The sequence below is a fragment of the Colobus angolensis genome, unplaced genomic scaffold (assembly GCF_000951035.1).
Source record: "Colobus angolensis palliatus isolate OR3802 unplaced genomic scaffold, Cang.pa_1.0 Scaffold315, whole genome shotgun sequence".
Classification (NCBI taxonomy): domain Eukaryota; kingdom Metazoa; phylum Chordata; class Mammalia; order Primates; family Cercopithecidae; genus Colobus; species Colobus angolensis.
In genome coordinates, this window is record NW_012116433.1 from 912,380 (window position 1) to 930,916 (window position 18,537).

The 18,537-nt window shown below is 36.4% G+C and overlaps 1 protein-coding gene and 1 pseudogene across 2 annotated transcripts in view; one reads left to right on the forward strand and one right to left on the reverse strand.

Moving 5' to 3' along the window:
• Positions 1-18,537, forward strand: part of CEP350 (centrosomal protein 350kDa) — a 135,896-nt gene that overhangs the window by 22,439 nt on the left and 94,920 nt on the right. Inside the window, exons 8-13 of the mRNA XM_011951138.1 lie at positions 4,773-4,919; positions 6,697-7,355; positions 8,363-8,484; positions 13,539-14,599; positions 16,278-16,428; positions 18,010-18,173. Coding sequence (XP_011806528.1) covers positions 4,773-4,919; positions 6,697-7,355; positions 8,363-8,484; positions 13,539-14,599; positions 16,278-16,428; positions 18,010-18,173 — 2,304 coding nt within the window. The remainder of the gene's footprint in view (positions 1-4,772; positions 4,920-6,696; positions 7,356-8,362; positions 8,485-13,538; positions 14,600-16,277; positions 16,429-18,009; positions 18,174-18,537) is intronic.
• On the reverse strand, positions 11,255-11,711 carry LOC105518233 (annotated as a pseudogene). Its single transcript, XR_001002794.1, has one exon. The product of XR_001002794.1 is annotated as a 40S ribosomal protein S15a pseudogene (transcript).

An 18,537-nucleotide genomic window follows, 5' to 3' on the forward strand; every position in this document is an offset into this window, starting at 1 on the left:
CTTGTAGATTCTGGATGTTAGCCCTTTGTCAGATGGATAGATTGCAAAAATTTTCTCCCATTCTGTAGGTTGCCTGTTCACTCTGATGATAGTTTCTTTTGCTGTACAGAAGCTCTTTAGTTTAATTAGACCCTATTTGTCAATTTTGGCTTTTGTTGCCATTGCTTTTGGTGTTTTAGTCATGAAGTCTTTGCCCATGCCTGTGTCCTGAATGGTATTGCCTAGGTTTTCTTCTAGGGTTTTTATGGTTTTAGGTCTTACATTTAAGTCTTTAATCCATCTTGAAGTTAAATATTACTGTTACCAAATTTCTCATTGTTTGGCACATATGAAAAAATTAATACATTTTATGTATCGTGTGTGTGTGCACGTGTGTGTGTGTGTGTGTTAAGGTGTAATTGACATAAACTGCACATATTTAGAATAATACATTTGTTTGATACATTTTCATATTTTTATACATCCATGAAACCATTTGTTTACCATATGTTCATCAACGTACTGAACACATTGGTCATCCCTCCAATTTTTTTAATGATTATTTTTAATGTAAGTTAACCAGATTAAAGGTAATTTTTAGGTTGTGAAATTTATATACAAGGGGATTGTTTCTGATTGTCACTAAATCCTTTCACTTATTCTCAAAAGATAATAAATGTTGCACATCCGAACTGTGGTGTTCCATCCCATTATTGGTCAGGTAGAACTCTGAATTGATCAAGGATGGAAAGAAGATAATTCTCTAGTTCCATAACATTTTGGCCCTCATCCAGATTGCCCAGATTTATGACTAGCTTTGTTCCTTTGGTAAATGAGCTAATTTTAGTGTGCCTTGGTTTTCGCATATGTAAAATGGGAAAGCGGTAGTATTTATCCCACAGGGGTGTTGTGAGAACTAGGAGTTAATACCCAAAAGCGCTCATATGCCTGGCACATGATAAGGACTCAGCTGTTAGCTATGACTCCATTAATAATAGTAATTATTATTTCTGGCCATATTGAAAATGGCTATTTAGAATGTCATATTCATCTCAGTGAGTAATTTGGGCCAAGAGAGTGGAGAAAGTTGGGAACCTGTCACTATCAATTTAGAGACATTCTAAATTCATTCATTCATTCTACAAATATTAATATTTTTGAGCATTTGCTATATGTGAGGTACTGTGCTGTACTAAACTTAGACAGTACATTGGTAAGCAAGATGCATCTAGCTGCTGCCTTCGTGGAGCTTATAGTCTTGTCAGGAAATAGATACGTGGTTACAATAAAGCATGATGAGTACTGCGGTAAGAGGTCACAAGATGTTATGAGAACACCAGGGCAAAACTGATGGGGTGCTGGTTTTGATCAGACTTCTGTTTTTCTAGTCATACGCTAATCAGTAGAATGGCGGATAACACATTCTGTGATGCCCATTGTTAACTTTAGATGTCATCATAGAGTGACACTTGCTATATACAGATAAAAAAATAAAATGTTACAAAAACGTGTGTTATCTGAGCATTAACAATTACATTTTATTTTACTTTATTTTTTGAGACAGTCTTGCTCTGTCACTCAAGCTGGTGTACAGTGGCACAGTCTTGGCTCACTGTAATCTCCGCCTCCTGGGTTCAAATGATTCTTGTGCCTCAGCCTCCCGAGTAGCTGGAATGACAGGCATGTGCCACCACGCCCGGCTAATTTTTGTATTTTTAGTAGAGATGGGGTTTTGCCATGTTGGCCAGGCTGGTCTTGAACTCCTGGCCTCAAGCAATACGACTGTCTTAGCCTCCCAAAGTGTTAGGATTACAGGCATGAGCCATTGCACCCCGGCAATAATTACATTTTTAAAAAGTATTGTGTTTCATGTGGCGTTACGTAATACTGTTTTCAGAAGCATAGTTTGAAATGAAGCACAGGGACCACTAAAACTTATGAACACTGATCTTGAATTGTATTCATCCAGTTTTGTGGTAGGCTAACTCTCATATATGCACTGTGGCAATGAGCTAGATAGAGAGTCATTAAATGTGCTAAAGCTGTATTAATAGTTTATGTAGTGAAAGTCCTTTTTTTTTTTTTTAAACCAGTGACTGTGTGTAACTCTTCCAGAAAGTTAGAATTTAGAAATAATCACTCAGCATATTCAGATGCCAACATGTATAAATAACTACCCAATGTATTCATGGTTGCTTGTTTTTGATTCAGAAAATCAGGCTGAAATTGAAGAGAAGCCTGTTCTTTCATTCTACATAAGAACATAAAGTTTCTTATAAATAGATTGAGCAGTATACTTAAAACCCTTTAAATATTTTAGGTCAACTGTATAAGGTTAATAACAAGGTGCAAAAACATTTCTAAAGTAAACAGCACACATTAAAACTCACCTTTTTATAACTGATGTTTTTATTAAAATGATACTTCCGTTTAAACTTATAAATTAAAGCCCTTTTTAAAGAAACTCTAAATGGAATGTCTTTTATTATAAATACAATAAAATAGCATCACAGCTGGGAAAATAGAAGAAAACAGATAAAACCACTATCCAGACTTAAATAAAGAACAAGTATTACTTTGTATGTTTCCTTACATTCATTTTAAAATTGTAATAGTATGTTATGGTAATCACTGTTTATGTAAATTTTTTTGTATATGTAAAATTTCATTGATTTTTGCATCTTCTCGGAGGAACATTTCTATTGTTTCTTATGAAAATTGTGCTTTGTAATGGCCACACAATATTCTAGTAGAAATAGTAATTATTCACCATTATTCAGTATTTAGTTACTTCTGATAGTATAAAAATGATACAGTCAACATTTTCATTTATTTTTTTCTTTCTTTTAGATTATTTATATTGTATAAGTTTCTGTTTGTTGGATCATTGATCAAGGGGAATGAATACTGTTGGGTTCCTGACACATAATCCCATGTTTGCCTTTTTTTTTTTTTTTTTTAAAGAAACTATACCCACTTATATTTCAGCAAGTAATGTATAGGCAGAATGATTTTATTATAATTTTACCAGCATTGGCTATTAATGTAAAAATGTTTACAATAATTTAATTAGGCTTGAAGTGCTACTACATTATTTTCATTGTCATTCTATTTCTTCCTTCCTTTCTTTTCTTTCTTTCTTTTTTTTTTTTTTGTTTTGTTTTGGAGGCAGGATCTCATTCAGTGTCCCAGGCTGGAGCGCAGTGGCATGATCTTAGCCGACTGTATCCTTGAACTCCTGGGTTCAAGTGATCCTCCCACCTCAGCCTCGTGGGTAGCTGTGACTACAGGCACGCATCACTGTACCCAGCTAATTTTTTTTAAATCTTAATTCTTTGTAGAGACAGGATCTTGCTGTGTTTCCCAAGCTGGATTTGAACTCCTGGCCCCAAGCATTTCTCCTGCCTCAGCCTCTCAAAGTGCTGGGATTACAGGCATGAGCCACCAGGCCTGACCTCTATTTCTTATCTTATTTTGCATTTAAACACTTTTATTCCATGTTTATTTTTTGTAGTTTCTATTTTGTAAACAGTCTTTTATTTCATTTTTTTTTAGTCACTGTCTGAGATGATTGCTTAATTTTTAATTTCTTACATTCTGAAGCTAGTGGATGAAAATCCTTTTTCCTCCTGGTAAACAGTTGTATTTATTGAATCACTTATTTTTTTGAATTTTTATGATGTGAGGACCTTTTAAAAATGATTATACTTTTTAAATGTTACTGTTTTGTACATAGAAAAGTGGTGTGTACTTTTGGTATATACCTGTAAAATATAATCTGAAAGTCCCTGTAATACCATCCCCTTCAAAAGTAATCATTGTTTTTTTTTTGTTGTTGTTGTTGTTGAGACGGAGTCTCGCTCTGTCGCCCAGGCTGGAGTGCAGTGGCCGGATCTCAGCTCACTGCAAGCTCCGCCTCCCGGGTTCACGCCATTCTCCTGCCTCAGCCTCCCGAGTAGCTGGGACTACAGGCACCCGCCACCTCGCCCGCTAGTTTTTTTTTTGTATTTTTAGTAGAGACGGGGTTTCACCGTGTTAGCCAGGATGGTCTCGATCTCCTGACCTCGTGATCCGCCCGTCTCGGCCTCCCAAAGTGCTGGGATTACAGGCTTGAGCCACCGCGCCCGGCTATCATTGTTAACTCTTTGTTATATGTTTCCTCAAAAGTTTTTACATGTTCTTTGATTAAGTCTTTTTTTTTTTAGCAAACGTATTATTTTATCGTGTGCCATGTATGGTGCTAGATATTGGTAAACCAAACACTGTTGTGTGTCAAGACATATTTTTGTTTTGTCAAATTTGCTGCCTTAGTTCTTTTTTTTGAGATGGTGTCTTGCTCTGTCGCCAGGCTAGAGTGCAGTGGGGTGCGATCTCAGCTCACTGCAACCTCTGCTGCTTGGGTTCAAGCAATTCTCGTGTCTCAGCCTCCTTGGTAGCTGGGATTATAGGCACCCTCCACCACGCTTGGCTAATTTTTTGTATTTTTAGTACAGACAGGGTTTCGCCATGTTGTCCAGGCCGGTCTTGTGCCTTAGTTCTTGAGGTTTAGGGATTATTATTTGGTACTTAACTTTCAAAGCATTTTACATTTATTTCAGATGTGTGGGTAAATCAAGATATAAACAAACGGTTAACTGACTTGGGGAGGTTAGGGTTTAACAATATCATTATTTGTAAATCTTTTGACCTTGACAGATAAGCATAAGATTAATAATAAAACCTGTATGGTTGAGTAGATACACTTCTTACAATTAAAATTTAAGTTTTAATTTCAGTGCAATGTATTTTTTTAGGTAGTAGTCATCTTATAAGTACATCTTCTTGGCGAGATGGACAAAAATTAGTAAAGAAGATTCTGGGACCTGCACCCAGAATGGAGCCAAAACAGCAAAGAACAGCATCAAGTGACAGAGGTGGAAGAGAAAGAACTGTTAAATCTGGTAAGTAGCTGTAATTAAAATTGTTGAGAAAACAATTAAAAATTGCTATCAAGTACTTAGAGAAGGAAAAAGTACTCTTAAGAATGTGTTAGGACTTTGCTTTATAATTTTGAATGTAGCTCAAAAAAGAAAAAAATGTTCTATTGGGCTTGTTTATGGATAATATCTGCATATAGGTGTTATGTTCATCTTTATGAATAATTTTGTTTATGTTGTATTAATTACATTTAGTTGTCATTGTGAATATGAAAGCATTATTTTAATGAAATCATATTAGACTTTTAGGGACCTTAGAGAGAATCAAGTCCAACCTGGTTCATCCCAACATATTCAAGCAAACATGTACAAACATTCACAAGGTTGGATTTTTTTATTTGACAGATTAGGGATACAGGCTCCGAAAGAGAAGTGATTTTTTCCCATGAGTATGTAGTCAGTGGGTGTCAGATTTGGTGGCAGAACTGTTTAGTTTGACCCTCAAGTCCACTGTTTTTCTCCTATCAAAGTTTCTTGAGTGAGCACTACTTCAAATAACTACTTTTTTCATGAACACTAATTTTGAGAAGTGAAATAAATACTCATATGCCAGTTTTTCTTTTTAGCAGCCAAATTTGTTTCAATTTAGTGTGAACTTCTGGAGTGGATTCAGTAAGAGGTAGTTGCAACTATAATTTGGCATATAGAAGTCAATGTACATATACAATACTTTGTATTTGGGCCTCTTCACTTTTATCTAGCTTGTAAATATGCTCATGTGTATTCTCAGTCTAAAGCCATGTTACCAGATATTTTGATGATAACATTTTTTTTCCTGAATATTTTAAGTTTTTCCATCCTTCACTGGAGAGTTGTAGAGGCTTAACATTTATTCAACAAATATTTACTGAGTGCCCACTACATAGTAGGCACTGCTGTAATCTCTTGGGCTTCAAAATAAGCAAAATAGACCCAAATCCCTGGCTCTGTAGAAGCAGCATTCTAGTAAAAGGAATCATTATATTCTTCATATGTTTCTTGCTAAACTTTGCCCATTTTCTCTGGAAATAGGGTAAAATACACACAATTTTAAGAATATTTGAGCATTTGTTATATAGATGTTTAAAAATGTAAATGTGATCAGACGAGAGACTAATGCTAATCTTTTCCTTATATCAACGGGAAATATAAAGTTTCAGAAATCCTTTGATAAACTTGTCTGAACATAGTGCCATTTCATGTAATTATGAAATGGATCAGTGTTGTAGAATTTTCAGAAAAACTAATATTTTCAGTGCCGTTATTATTTGGCATATGCAGTCTGGTCTTTGCAAAGTTTTAAAAAATGTATTTTTTAGGATTATTAAGACATTTCCATTTCCTTGCTTCTCATTGGGATGCCTTCCACTAAAAAGACTTGACTTTTTTAACAGCTTTTTGAGAGAAATAGTAACATTAAATATGTATATGAGAGAAAAATCGAAATGCTAAATATTCGTAACAACCATAAGAGCTATCCTTTTTTTCCAGAAATACTTCAAACCTTCAAGTATTTAAATACTTTAATACTTCAAGTATTTAAAAACAAACCAAGGAAATACAGTTTTTCAGAAGACTGAGATTCTTTTACTGCTAAAAAGGGAAGCCTTTCTTTCCTTTTATAATGTTCTTCAGAAGACTATAGGATATTTGAATTTGAGTTTAAGTTAAAATAAAATTCTCTAATTTTCTTGTTAATGCAGTTAAATCTTAGGAATTAGTATAGAATTTCAGTATATCACTAACAGTTCATACTTTGCAGGGGGTCACGTTGGAAGAGCAGAATCTGATCCCAGGTTGGACATTTTACATAGACATCTTCAACGAAACTCAGAACGTTCAAGAAGTAAATCTCGGTCTGAAAATAATATAAAGAAACTAGCTTCATCTCTTCCAGATAATAAGCAGGAGGAAAATACTGCCTTAAATAAGGACTTTTTACCTGTTGAAATTCGTGGCATTCTTGATGACCTACAGCTAGGTTCTATAGTTCACACTGCAAAGCAAGATACTGGAGAGTTACAGAATCAGAAGTCATCAGCACCAGTGCACGCTCCTAGGAGTCACAGCCCAGTAAAAAGAAAACCTGACAAAATAACAGCTAATGAGGATCCCCCTGTTATTTCTAAAAGGCGCCACTATGACACAGACGAGGTACGACAGTACATTGTTAGGCAGCAAGAGGAAAGGAAGAGAAAGCAAAATGAAGAGAAGAAGGCTCAAAAGGAGGCTACAGAACAGAAAAACAAACGATTACAAGAGCTCTACCGGAAGCAGAAAGAAGCCTTTACTAAAGTGAAAAATGTGCCTCCTTGTGAGCCATCAGCAACTAGGCGACTACAGGAGACTTACTCCAAATTGCTACTAGAAAAGACCTTGCTTGAAGAGCCATCTCATCAACATGTTGCGCAGGAAACACAGGTAATAGTAGTGACATATACAAAGGAGAGTCATTCATGGTCAGGAAACACTTATTTGCTATACTATTTAAACATTACCTATCATTCCTAGTATGCTCAGATAATACTAATAAAAATCATGGCCTTCATGAAGTGTATTAAATATGAGGAGTAATGTGATAAATGTGATAGAAAATAAAAGCTGAATTAAGAATTTCCTACAGTGATTGTGACTGATTTATTTTCCTCTCATCATCACTATTAGTTAAATCCCTGCATAGTTTTCATTGTAGTGCTGAACAAATACAGTTGACCCTTGAACAATGTGGGGATTGGAGTGCCAACCCCTTTGCAGTTGAAAATCCACATGTAACTTTTGATTCTCCAAAAACTAATTAACTAATAGCCAACTGTTGACCGGAAGCCTTATAACATAATGTTGATTAACACATATTTTATATGTTGTCTATATTATACACTGTATTCTTGCAGTGAAATACACTAAAGAAAATGTTATTAAGAAAATCATAAGGAAGAGAAAATATATTGACTATTCATTAAGTGGAAGTGGATCATCAAGGTCTTTATCCTCGTCATCTTCATGTTGAATAGGCTGAGAGGAGGAGGAAGAGGAGGAGTTGGTCTTGCTGTCTCAAGGGTGGCAGAGGCAAAAGAGGTAGAGGTGGAAGTGGAGGTAGGAGGTGTGCACCACCATGCCTGGGAAATTGTTTATTTTTTGTAGAAACAGGGTCGCACTGTGTTGCCCACGCTGGTCTTGAACACCTGGACTCAAGTGATCCTCCCACTTCAGCCTCCCAAAGAGCGTGGCTCCCTGTTGGATTTTAGATGGCATTTAGCTATTAGTAATGTTTGTTTTTAAGACAAAATAAATTTTAATTGGTTTTGAGGAAAAAACCCGTACATTTTATGATCTTTGTAGAGCTGAGGTGACTTATTGTTTATCTTAGGTGCTACCTGAATATATCTTTGTGATAGAACTCATATAAATTTGATGTCCTTTTCTCCTAGGCCAAACCAGGGTATCAGCCATCTGGAGAATCTGACAAAGAGAACAAAATACAGGAACGTCCCCCAAGTGCATCTTCCAGTAGTGACATGTCTCTCTCGGAACCTCCACAGCCTCTTGCAAGGTAAAAAGGGAAGAATGAAAGATGATTAAGTTCTTTCTTTTCATGAAATTTAGTGGAGTGGTCTGTGTTCAGTGAATTTTGTTGACCTTTGTGAACAAGAGGGCAGAGAGGTTTATTTAGAAATTGGTTCATATCTTCTGAAATTTAAGCATAGTGCACATCTGTACTTACTGTATGCCCTAGGCCAATTGTTCAAATTTTACCTTTTAATGTAAATGTCAGTTTCTTTTACAGCTGGAAGCACTCTTGCCTTCACAATGAAAGTGTGTTGGATGAATGAATGACAATGAAATTTTAAAGTGTTTGTGGTTAATAATTTTCAGACAGGATTTCTGTATCCACTGCTATTTAAGATTTCTTCTTATGTGTAAGAACAATTTATCCATTGTACTTTCAAGAGCTACCTTTGGATATGCTTGTGAACATACTAATAAGGACTAGGGAGGGATCTGATTTGATTTCAGATAGTCAACAGACTATTTTACCTTAAATTTTCTTAAGAAATTTTTTTGCTGTAATATATTGTTTACAATAAAGTAAACAAAAAAACTGAGTTTGGAAGTAAAGGTGATGTTTAGATTATGTGGTTATAAATTATACTTTGTAATAATAACCATTTTGGAAAGGGAAAGATTTTGAAACTCTTTTTTTTTTTTTTTTGAGATGGCGTCTCGCTCTGTCGCCCAGGCTGGAGTGCAGTGGCCGGATCTCAGCTCACTGCAAGCTCCGCCTCCCAGGTTTACGCCATTCTCCTGCCTGACTAGCTGGGACTACAGGCGCCCGCCACCTCGCCAGCTAGTTTTTTGTATTTTTTAGTAGAGACGGTGTTTCACCGTGTTAGCCAGGATGGTCTCGATCTCCTGACCTCGTGATCCGCCCGTCTCGGCCTCCCAAAGTGCTGGGATTACAGGCTTGAGCCACCACGCCCGGCCTTGAAACTCTTTGAGAATGCATAAATAGAAATCAAAATCACTATCCAATTTTGGATTACAGGGTTTTTTTTGGAGACAGGGTTTCACTCTCTTGCCCAGATTGGAGTGCAGTGGCACAATCTTGGTTCACTGCAACCTCCACCTCCCACGCTCAAGCGATTCTCTTGCCTCAACCTCCTGCATAGCTGGGATTACAGGCATGGGCCACTACCACCTTGCTAATTTTGTGTTTTTAGTAGAGATGGCGTTTCACCATCTTGGCCAGGCTGGTCTTAAACTCCTGACCTCAAGTAGTCCACCCACCTCGGCCTCCCAAAGTGCTGGGATTACAGGCGTGAGCCACTGCACCTGGCCCACATAGTCCTTTTTTTACCCCATTGTCCCTAGAATAATACTGTCAATAAAAATAGCTAACATTTATTAGTGTTTCTTAGATTCCAGGCAATGATCTAAGTACTTTGCATATATTATCTTATTTAACCCTTGTAATTCCTTGAGTTAGGTACTGTTGTTATTCCTGTTTTACAGAAGAGGTAATTGAGGCCTAAAGAGCCTTCTCAAAGGTCAAAACATTAATGATAAAGATAGGCTTTAATTTAGCCAGTGTGACTCTAGAAGCCTGTGCTTTAACTACTCTACATACTACTCCCCAAAAGTGAAATATTTCGTATGCTTTGCTTAAGGTTCTAAATACATTTCAAACTTTAAGTGTAAATAACATTTTTGTTTTGAATTTTAATGCTTTTATTTATTTATTTATTTATTTTTCTAAGTGTCATCTCTGGAGAGGATTGAATGCTTTTAGATAGGTGATACTTTCTAGTTCACCTCAGTCCTATTATTGTTGTCAGACATACCCTGCTATATTAATGTCTCCAATTTGTACCTTTCTCTGAATTTCCTTCTAATTTTAAACAAGTTATCCAATATTAAAAGCAAACCAAACACAAACAAATCTAGTATTAGACCATACTACCTTGTATCAGTTCCTCGCTTTTCTTTTAATATCCAACTTCTTTGACTCGTGATGTCTAACTTGTGTCCACTTTCTTGCTACCCAATTCCTGAGCTCCCCCATTCCGTTAGTAGTTTTAGCATAACTTTATGTTTAAAAGCATGCTACTTTTTGCTTAAAATTTGGCATTTCTTTTCCTTGCTCTTTATATCCTATTGTGTTAGCTACCTGGAAAACTCCAGATTCCATATCTGACCTTGAAAACTGAAGATCCAACTTAACAGTCACTTTCCTTGGCTAGCAGAGTTAATTACTTCTTCATCTATACCCTAGTGAACTTTTTAAATCTTTGTTTTAGTATTTGTGATGTCTTATTTTAGCTGTTTGTTTATTAGTCTGTCATCCATGCTAGATCTTGAGATCCTAAAGTGTAAGAATTAAGCCTTTTTACTTGTTTTTAATTTGGAGACAGGGTCTTGCTTTTTCACACAGGCTGGAGTGCAGTGGCATGATCATAGCTCACTGCAGCCTCAACCTCTTAGATTCAAGTGATCCTCCCACCTCAGCCTCCCAAGTAGCTGCGACTGTAGGCATGCACCACCATGCCTGGCTAATTTTTATTTTATTTTTTGTGGAGATGAGGAGCTTGCTATGTTGCCCAGACTGGTCTTGAACTTCTGGCCTCAAGTGATTGATTCTTCTGCCTCAGCCTCCCAAGTAGGTAGGATTACAGGTGTGAGCTACCATGCCCAGCTCAGGATTAACTGGATTAAGTGTATCCATTTTTGTCTCCTGTTTCTCTACCATCAATATAGCACCTGCTGTAAAATTGGCATTCTAAATACTTGAATTTAAAGCTCTTGGATTTTTATTCATCAGTATCTTTTTTTTTTTGGAAGCACCAGAGTCCATGAGGCATTTTATTTGTAAATGTATGTATTACATCCCTAGAAAAAGAATCCCAGGATTTTCCCTCCTGTGTGTTTTCGTCTTGTTTCTTCATGGTCCATGATGCCAGCTGAGGTTGTCAGTACGATGAAACCAAACTGGTGGGATGGAAGCAGGTTATTCCGCCATTTTTCTAGATCTTTGAGTTGCACATCAAATCTGGGGCTGATTACTCCACACTTGTTTAGCCTGCCTATAAGGTTCACAATTTTCCCAGCTCTGTGATCATCAATGATTTCAAATTCGCCAATGTAACCATGCTTCATCATCACAGTGAGAAACTGGACGATGACTCTGGAGCACGGCCTAATAAGCACCTGGCGTTTGCCTCTCTTTTCGACATTGTTGATGCTCTTGAGAGCATCAGCCAGGACATTCGTGCGCACCATTGTGGCAGCGCGGAAAGATGGCGGAAAGGGCAGTATCTTTTATATTATAACTTCCTTTGTATTCCCATTACTACAGCTTAGTTTAGGCCCCAGTAACCTCACACTTTGCATTTGTAATAGCCTATATTCTAAGACATAGAATCTGTGCTCTAGTCTTTCTTCCTTCATTCTAATGACACGCTTTTCAACTTCTTATTGTCCTGGTTACCCCCCCCTCAGATGACTTATTTTAATCCAGTTGCAGAACTTTACATTTATCCATATTAGTTTGGTTTAAGATTGCAGCCTATAAAAATAAATTTGTCTCATAATTTGGTCATTTGTTGGGTCAGCCATGCCTCCCAACTTTATGTCATCTGCAAGTTTGATAAGCATACCTTTATGTCATCATCCTAAAATAAGACAAGACCAAGGACAAAGCCTCATGTTGTTGTCCTTTTTTTTTTTTTTTTGAGACAGTCTTAACTGTGTCTCCTAGCTGGAGTGCAGTGGTACCATCTCGGGCATTGCATCCTCCACCTCTCGGGTTCAAGTGATACTTGTGCCTTAACCTCCCAAGTAGCTGGGACTACAGGCACATGCCACCATGCCCAGCTAATTTTTTTGTATTTGTAGTAGAGATAGGGTTTCGCCATTTTGCCCGGGCTAATCTCAAACTTTTGGCCTCAAGTCATCCGCCTGCTTCAGCCTTCCAAAGTGCTGGGGTTACAGGCATCAGCCACTGTTCCTGGCCTGTTCCTCTAAGGGTCTTCTTAGTAGTTGATGTCGTCCTGTAATCTCTCTATAGCATCCTTTAATATAGAGGAAGTCTATGGTCTGGAGATATAGGTAAATACACATAATGTTGTTTAGGACATCTTTATTCTGTTTCTAGACTTAATGGATACCCTACCCTGTATATTTATATTTATAGTTGCATATTTATAGTTGGCACTCATAGTTTTGCATTTAATTGTTTCACATTCATTAATTTTTCACAAGTATTAGTAGGTTATAATAACCTCCCTGTTTAGCATGTACATTGTTAAACATAAGTGTTCAGCATATAGTAAATATTTGTTGATTAGAATAATCTATATCATGTCTACATTAATATTTAGCAATTTTAAGCATTTCTCTTTTATGTAATATTGTTTTAAAAACTATAATCAGGGCCGGGCGCGGTAGTGCAAGCCTGTAATCCCAGCACTTTGGGAGGCCGAGACGGGTGGATCACGAGGTCAGGAGATCGAGACCATCCTGGCTAGCACGGTGAAACCCCGTCTCTACTAAAAATACAAAAAACTAGCCGGGCGAGGTGGCGGGCACCTGTAGTCCCAGCTACTCGGGAGGCTGAGGCAGGAGAATGGCTTAAACCGGGAGGCGCAGTGAGCTGAGATCTGGCCACTGCACTCCAGCCTGGGCGACAGAGCGAGACTCCGTCTCAAAAAAAAAAAAACAAAACTATAATCAGTATTGTAAGGAATTTTGTTTATAGAATTTTAAAGATCTTATTGCCTTCTTTTAAATAGTTTTTTAAAAAAGATGGCATCTTAGTTGAAAAAAGCAGTTTGCAAAACAGTATATATGGTAAAATCCCATTTCTGTACAAACAATACCACCAAAACATAATGTACACATAGAAAAATGTTTGGAAGGATATAATTCTAAATGAAATATTAACAGTGCCTCTTTTTTATTGTTTTGCTGAATGATCTTTATCTTTTTTATGTTTTTTATCTGTCCTTATTTTGTTGGAGTGCATACTCACTACTCTTATAATCAGACAAAAACAAAACTTTTTTTAAATGATGGTTTAGTTAGCTAACATATTGTGACTTTCATTTCCAGGAAAGACTTGATGGAATCTACATGGATGCAGCCTGACAGATTGAGCCCACAAGTTCACCATTCTCAACCACAGCCTTTTGCTGCAACAGCTGGAAGTTTACTCTCCCATCTCTTGAGTCTAGAGCATGTAGGAATTTTGCATAAGGATTTTGAATCTATTTTACCAACCAGAAAGAATCATAATATGGCTTCAAGGCCATTAACTTTTACACCTCAACCATATGTGACCTCACCAGCTACTTATACAGATGCCTTGTTAAAACCTAGTGCCAGTCAATATAAGAGTAAACTGGATCGTATTGAAGCCTTGAAAGCAACAGCTGCTTCTTTGTCCAGCAGAATTGAAAGTGAAGCCAAGAAATTAGCTGGGGCCAACATTAACTATGGGTCAGCATGGAACACTGAGTATGATGTGCAGCAGGCACCTCAAGAAGATGGACCTTGGACCAAGGCTGTAACTCCACCTGTGAAAGATGATACTGAAGATGTTTTCTCTGCCAGAATTCAGAAGATGCTGGGAACCTGTGTATCTCATGCAACTTTTGATGATGATCTTCCTGGTGTAGGCAATCTCAGTGAATTTAAAAAGCTTCCTGAGATGATAAGACCTCAGAGTGCCATATCAAGCTTTAGAGTGAGATCCCCTGGTCCCAGACCAGAAGGGCTACTGGCACAGTTATGTAAAAGGCAGACTGACTCTTCTAGCTCTGATATGCAAGCCTGTTCTCAAGACAAAGCCAAAATATCTCTTGGTTCTAGCACAGATTCAGTCAGTGAAGGGCCTCTTCTTAGTGAGGGGAGTCTCTCCGAAGAAGACGGAGACCAGCATGGACAGCCCCTTTTGAAAGTAGCAGAAATTTTAAAAGAAAAGGAATTTTGTGCTGGAGAAAGAAATAGTCATGAACCCATCAAAGAGTTTCAGAAAGAAGCTGAAAAATTCTTGCCACTTTTTGGGCACGTAGGTGGGACACAAAACAAAGGGCCATGGGAAGAACTGGCAAAGGGAAGCCCACATAGCGTCATTAATATTTTTACAAAATCCTATCAGTTATATGGAAAAGGTGAGAAAAATAAGTATAGCTTGTACTATTTGTATATTAAGATGAATTATAATTTCTGTACAAGATATATACTTTAGTACACATTTTTCATTGAGTGAATAATGGAGACATTATTGTCCGTGTTAGTCATCTTCTAAATTTCCTGCAAGCCTCAAATAGAGTATTAATAATTTAATCTTTAAGATTTCATTTAAAAATTGTTATTGTCATAAAATAATAGTTGACTGGTAGTTGTAGAAATTTTTATCTAGTTCAGAGAAATTCATAGATGATGTTCAGGATTGGATATATATCACATATATACTACATTTTCTGTGACCATAGTTATGTACTTCTATAGAAACTAAGTATAAGCTGGGCATGGTGGCTCACACCTATAATCCCAGGACTTTCAGAGTCCAAGGCAGGCGGATCACTTGAGGTTAGGAGTTCAAGATCAGCCTGGCCAACATGGTGAAACCCCGCCTCTACTAACAATACAAAAAAAATTTAGCTGGGTGTGGTGGCATGCAACTGTAATCCCAGCTACTCGGGAGGCTGAGGCATGAGAACCGCTTGAACCTGGGAGGCAGACATTGCCGTGAGCTGAGATCATGCCACTGCACTCCAGCCTGGGCGACAGAGTGAGACTCCATCTCAAAAAAAAAAAAAAAAAAAGAAACTAAGTGTGTTTCTTACCACGGTGGTGATTTATGAATTCTTGGGAATATAGCAATCAAGAATTGAGAGGGATAACTGTAGTAACATTTCTAATATGAAAACAACTCTATTAATGTTTGTTAAAACTAGTTTGAATACCAATCAGACTTTGAACAGTAACATAGCTATATATTTGATTCCTGAAACAATGACTTCTAACGTTCCCTTCTTATCCCTGAACTCCTGTAACACAGCTTTCCTTTTCTATGATGGACTCAATTCCCTCAAGTCCCTTTCTCTATCCTTCCTGCTATATATGGAATCTGCCCATTTTATAGTAACATTATCTTAGAATTTCCGGATCGGAGATTTCTCCTCTATATAGTGAATGTATTTCATCTGTTACTCTTATGCTCAACTGGGTATCACATTGCTTTTTCCTAGAATTCATATTTAGGTATTTCTTAATGGTCTTGTAGAGACCTTCATAGGCTATTGCTTTCTTTTGTTTAGCCACATTTCTATTAGTGGTAATTTTAAATTTGTTTTGATTTGAAAGTTATTTTGATTTCTTTTGATGAAAGTAAAGTGCTTAAATCAACATCTTTTTTAATAAGAAAATTGTTTCTTAAATTCTATTAAATGTTCATTAAGATTTTATAGTTAAACTAAAATATTTAGAGATGAAATGAGAATGAAATGTTATCTGCAATTTGCTTTAGAATAGTCGGGGTGGTAGATGAAGGTAGTAGGAGGTTTATTTGAAACTAGATTGGTGATGTATTGGTCATTGTTGAAGCTGGATGATGAATACTTCGGTTTCATTATACTAATCTCCCTGTTTTTATGTATGTTTTAAATTTTCCTAATAAAAAGCTTTTAAAAAGTAAAGTTGGATATAAAGGTAAATAGAAAAGAAGCACTATTAAAGGAAACTAAAATGTCCCTAAGCTCATATTGCTAATCTCCATGTATGGGATGCTTTTCTTATAGTTTCTTGATTTTCATTTTTAACTGTTTCAATTATTACTTTTGCCAGGGTTTGAAGACAAGTTGGACAGAGGAACATCAACATCACGGCCTTTGAATGCCACCACAACTCCTTTAAGCAGTGTTTCATATGAAGATGATTTTGTCTCCTCTCCAGGGAGTGGGACTTTGACAGAAAAAAAGTCAACTCTTGAACCTCAGTAAGAAAATACTGGCAATATGGAATAAACTCTGAAGAGTGAGAAAATGTACAAATGAGAACTCTGGTCTGAATATTAGCCAAGTTTTGCTTATTTAAAGATACATATAGAGGCTGCACATCGTAGTGGAAATCCAGGGCATGGGGCTCTGGATCCAGACTGCCTTTGTTTAAATCCAGGCTCTCCTGATTATTAGTTGTTTGTATTTATGCACATTACTTAGCCATCGTATGCTTCTGCTTCCTTCTCTGTAAAATGGGGACATTAATAGTACCTGCCTGCCTCATAGAGTTGTTATGAGTATTAAATGAAATATAGTGAGGCTAAGGCACGAAAATTGCTTGAACCTGGGAGTTGGAAGTTGCAGTGAGCCGAGATTGGACCACTGCACTCCAGCCTGGGTGACAAAACTAGACCCTATCTCAAAAAAATAAAGAAAAAAATAAATCACATACTTAGAACAGGACCTGGCACATAGTAAGCAGAGTATAGGTTGTTAAATCAGTCCATGAATTCCCAGTAGAGTATTGGAGTATTGGGAAATTAGTCCATGGTATACTAACATAAAAAGCTTGAGAAATGGTTTTCTGTGATAGAATTGAGGAAGATCAGATAGATACGTGACTCCATGGTTCCAAATAATAAGTAAGTTTCTTTATAATCAAGAAAACATTGAAAAATTTGCAAAGCTTTGAAAAACAATAATTATAATGATTATAACATCTGACAATTATTGAGCACTTAGTGTGCAAGACACTGAAAAGGCTGAAAGACTTTACCTATATTAACTCATTTTTATAATAGCCTAATGTGGAAAGTATTGTTGTTACCATTTCTGTTTTAGAGAGCAAACTGAAGCAGAGGTTAAATTACTTGTACATAGTCACATAGTAAGTGAATCAGACTTTGTTGGAGAGAATTTTCTCCCTATATTTTGCTACCATATACATTTATCTGTAATTATTCATACTTAATATCATCTTTTTCAAATATTACAAATTATAATCCATGTAAAATTATTAGGTAATCTTATAAAAATTAGTTAAATCTAATTAGATTAGTAGGAATAGGTATGAAAATTATATGAGAAAAAGCATAGTTTTAAGTTTTGAGCTCTAAGGAAAATATCAAATTTTTAAATAAAAACTTTCAGTGATTTAATTATGGTGACATTTAATATCACCAATCAATATGATTTGATGCATTTTATTTCCAGGTAGAGGAAGAACATGTTAAGTTATTGTGTTCTCCATAAGATTATAAGAGGAGAAATAGTTATAATATATAAATTATAAATTTGAATAGAAATTGAGACCATATTTTCCAGTATTCAACATTATATACTTTTCTCTGAATATTAGTTTTTATTGGTTTCACTTACCTGAGATTTTTCTTAGTAACAAATTGAACCATAGGGAACAATCCAGGTTGATGGTGGTTAAAAAAATTAATAATAAAGTGGAAGCCATCTTTGATTATAGTTATATTCTCCTAGTGATTAAATAGATTTTTAAGTATCTTTAATTTAGCTGTGTTGTAAGACTTTTCTTTCTAGAACTGCTATTATTTATTCTTTGACAGTAGCACTTTAGGCCCTCAGGAGGACCATTCTAACAGAAAGTCTGTCTGTGATCCTTCCTCTGTGGATGTTACCTCCCAGCATTCATCAGGAACCCAGTCTGCTGCATCGTCTCGGTCATCTACTTCTTCTAAAGGAAAGAAAGGAAAAAAGGAAAAGACAGAATGTAAGTGGAATTCCACATGGTAACTTTTTCTCTTACTAATGATTTTGTTGTAGTAATCTAAAGTTGTGATTTGATCCCATAAGAAGTTAGAATTTCTTACAGTAATGTAATTAACTTTCATATTTATCATTATAGTAATACCTTTTGATATATAACATTATGAATCTTTTCCATAATACAAAAGGAATACATTTGCAGTGATAAAAAATTAAAAATTAGAGGCTGGGTGCAGTGGCTCAAGCCTGTAATCCCAGCACTTTGGGAGGCCGAGATGGGTGGATCACGAGGTCAGGAGATCGAGACCATCCTGGCCTACACGGTGAAACCCCGTCTCTACTAAAACATACAAAAAAACTAGCCGGGC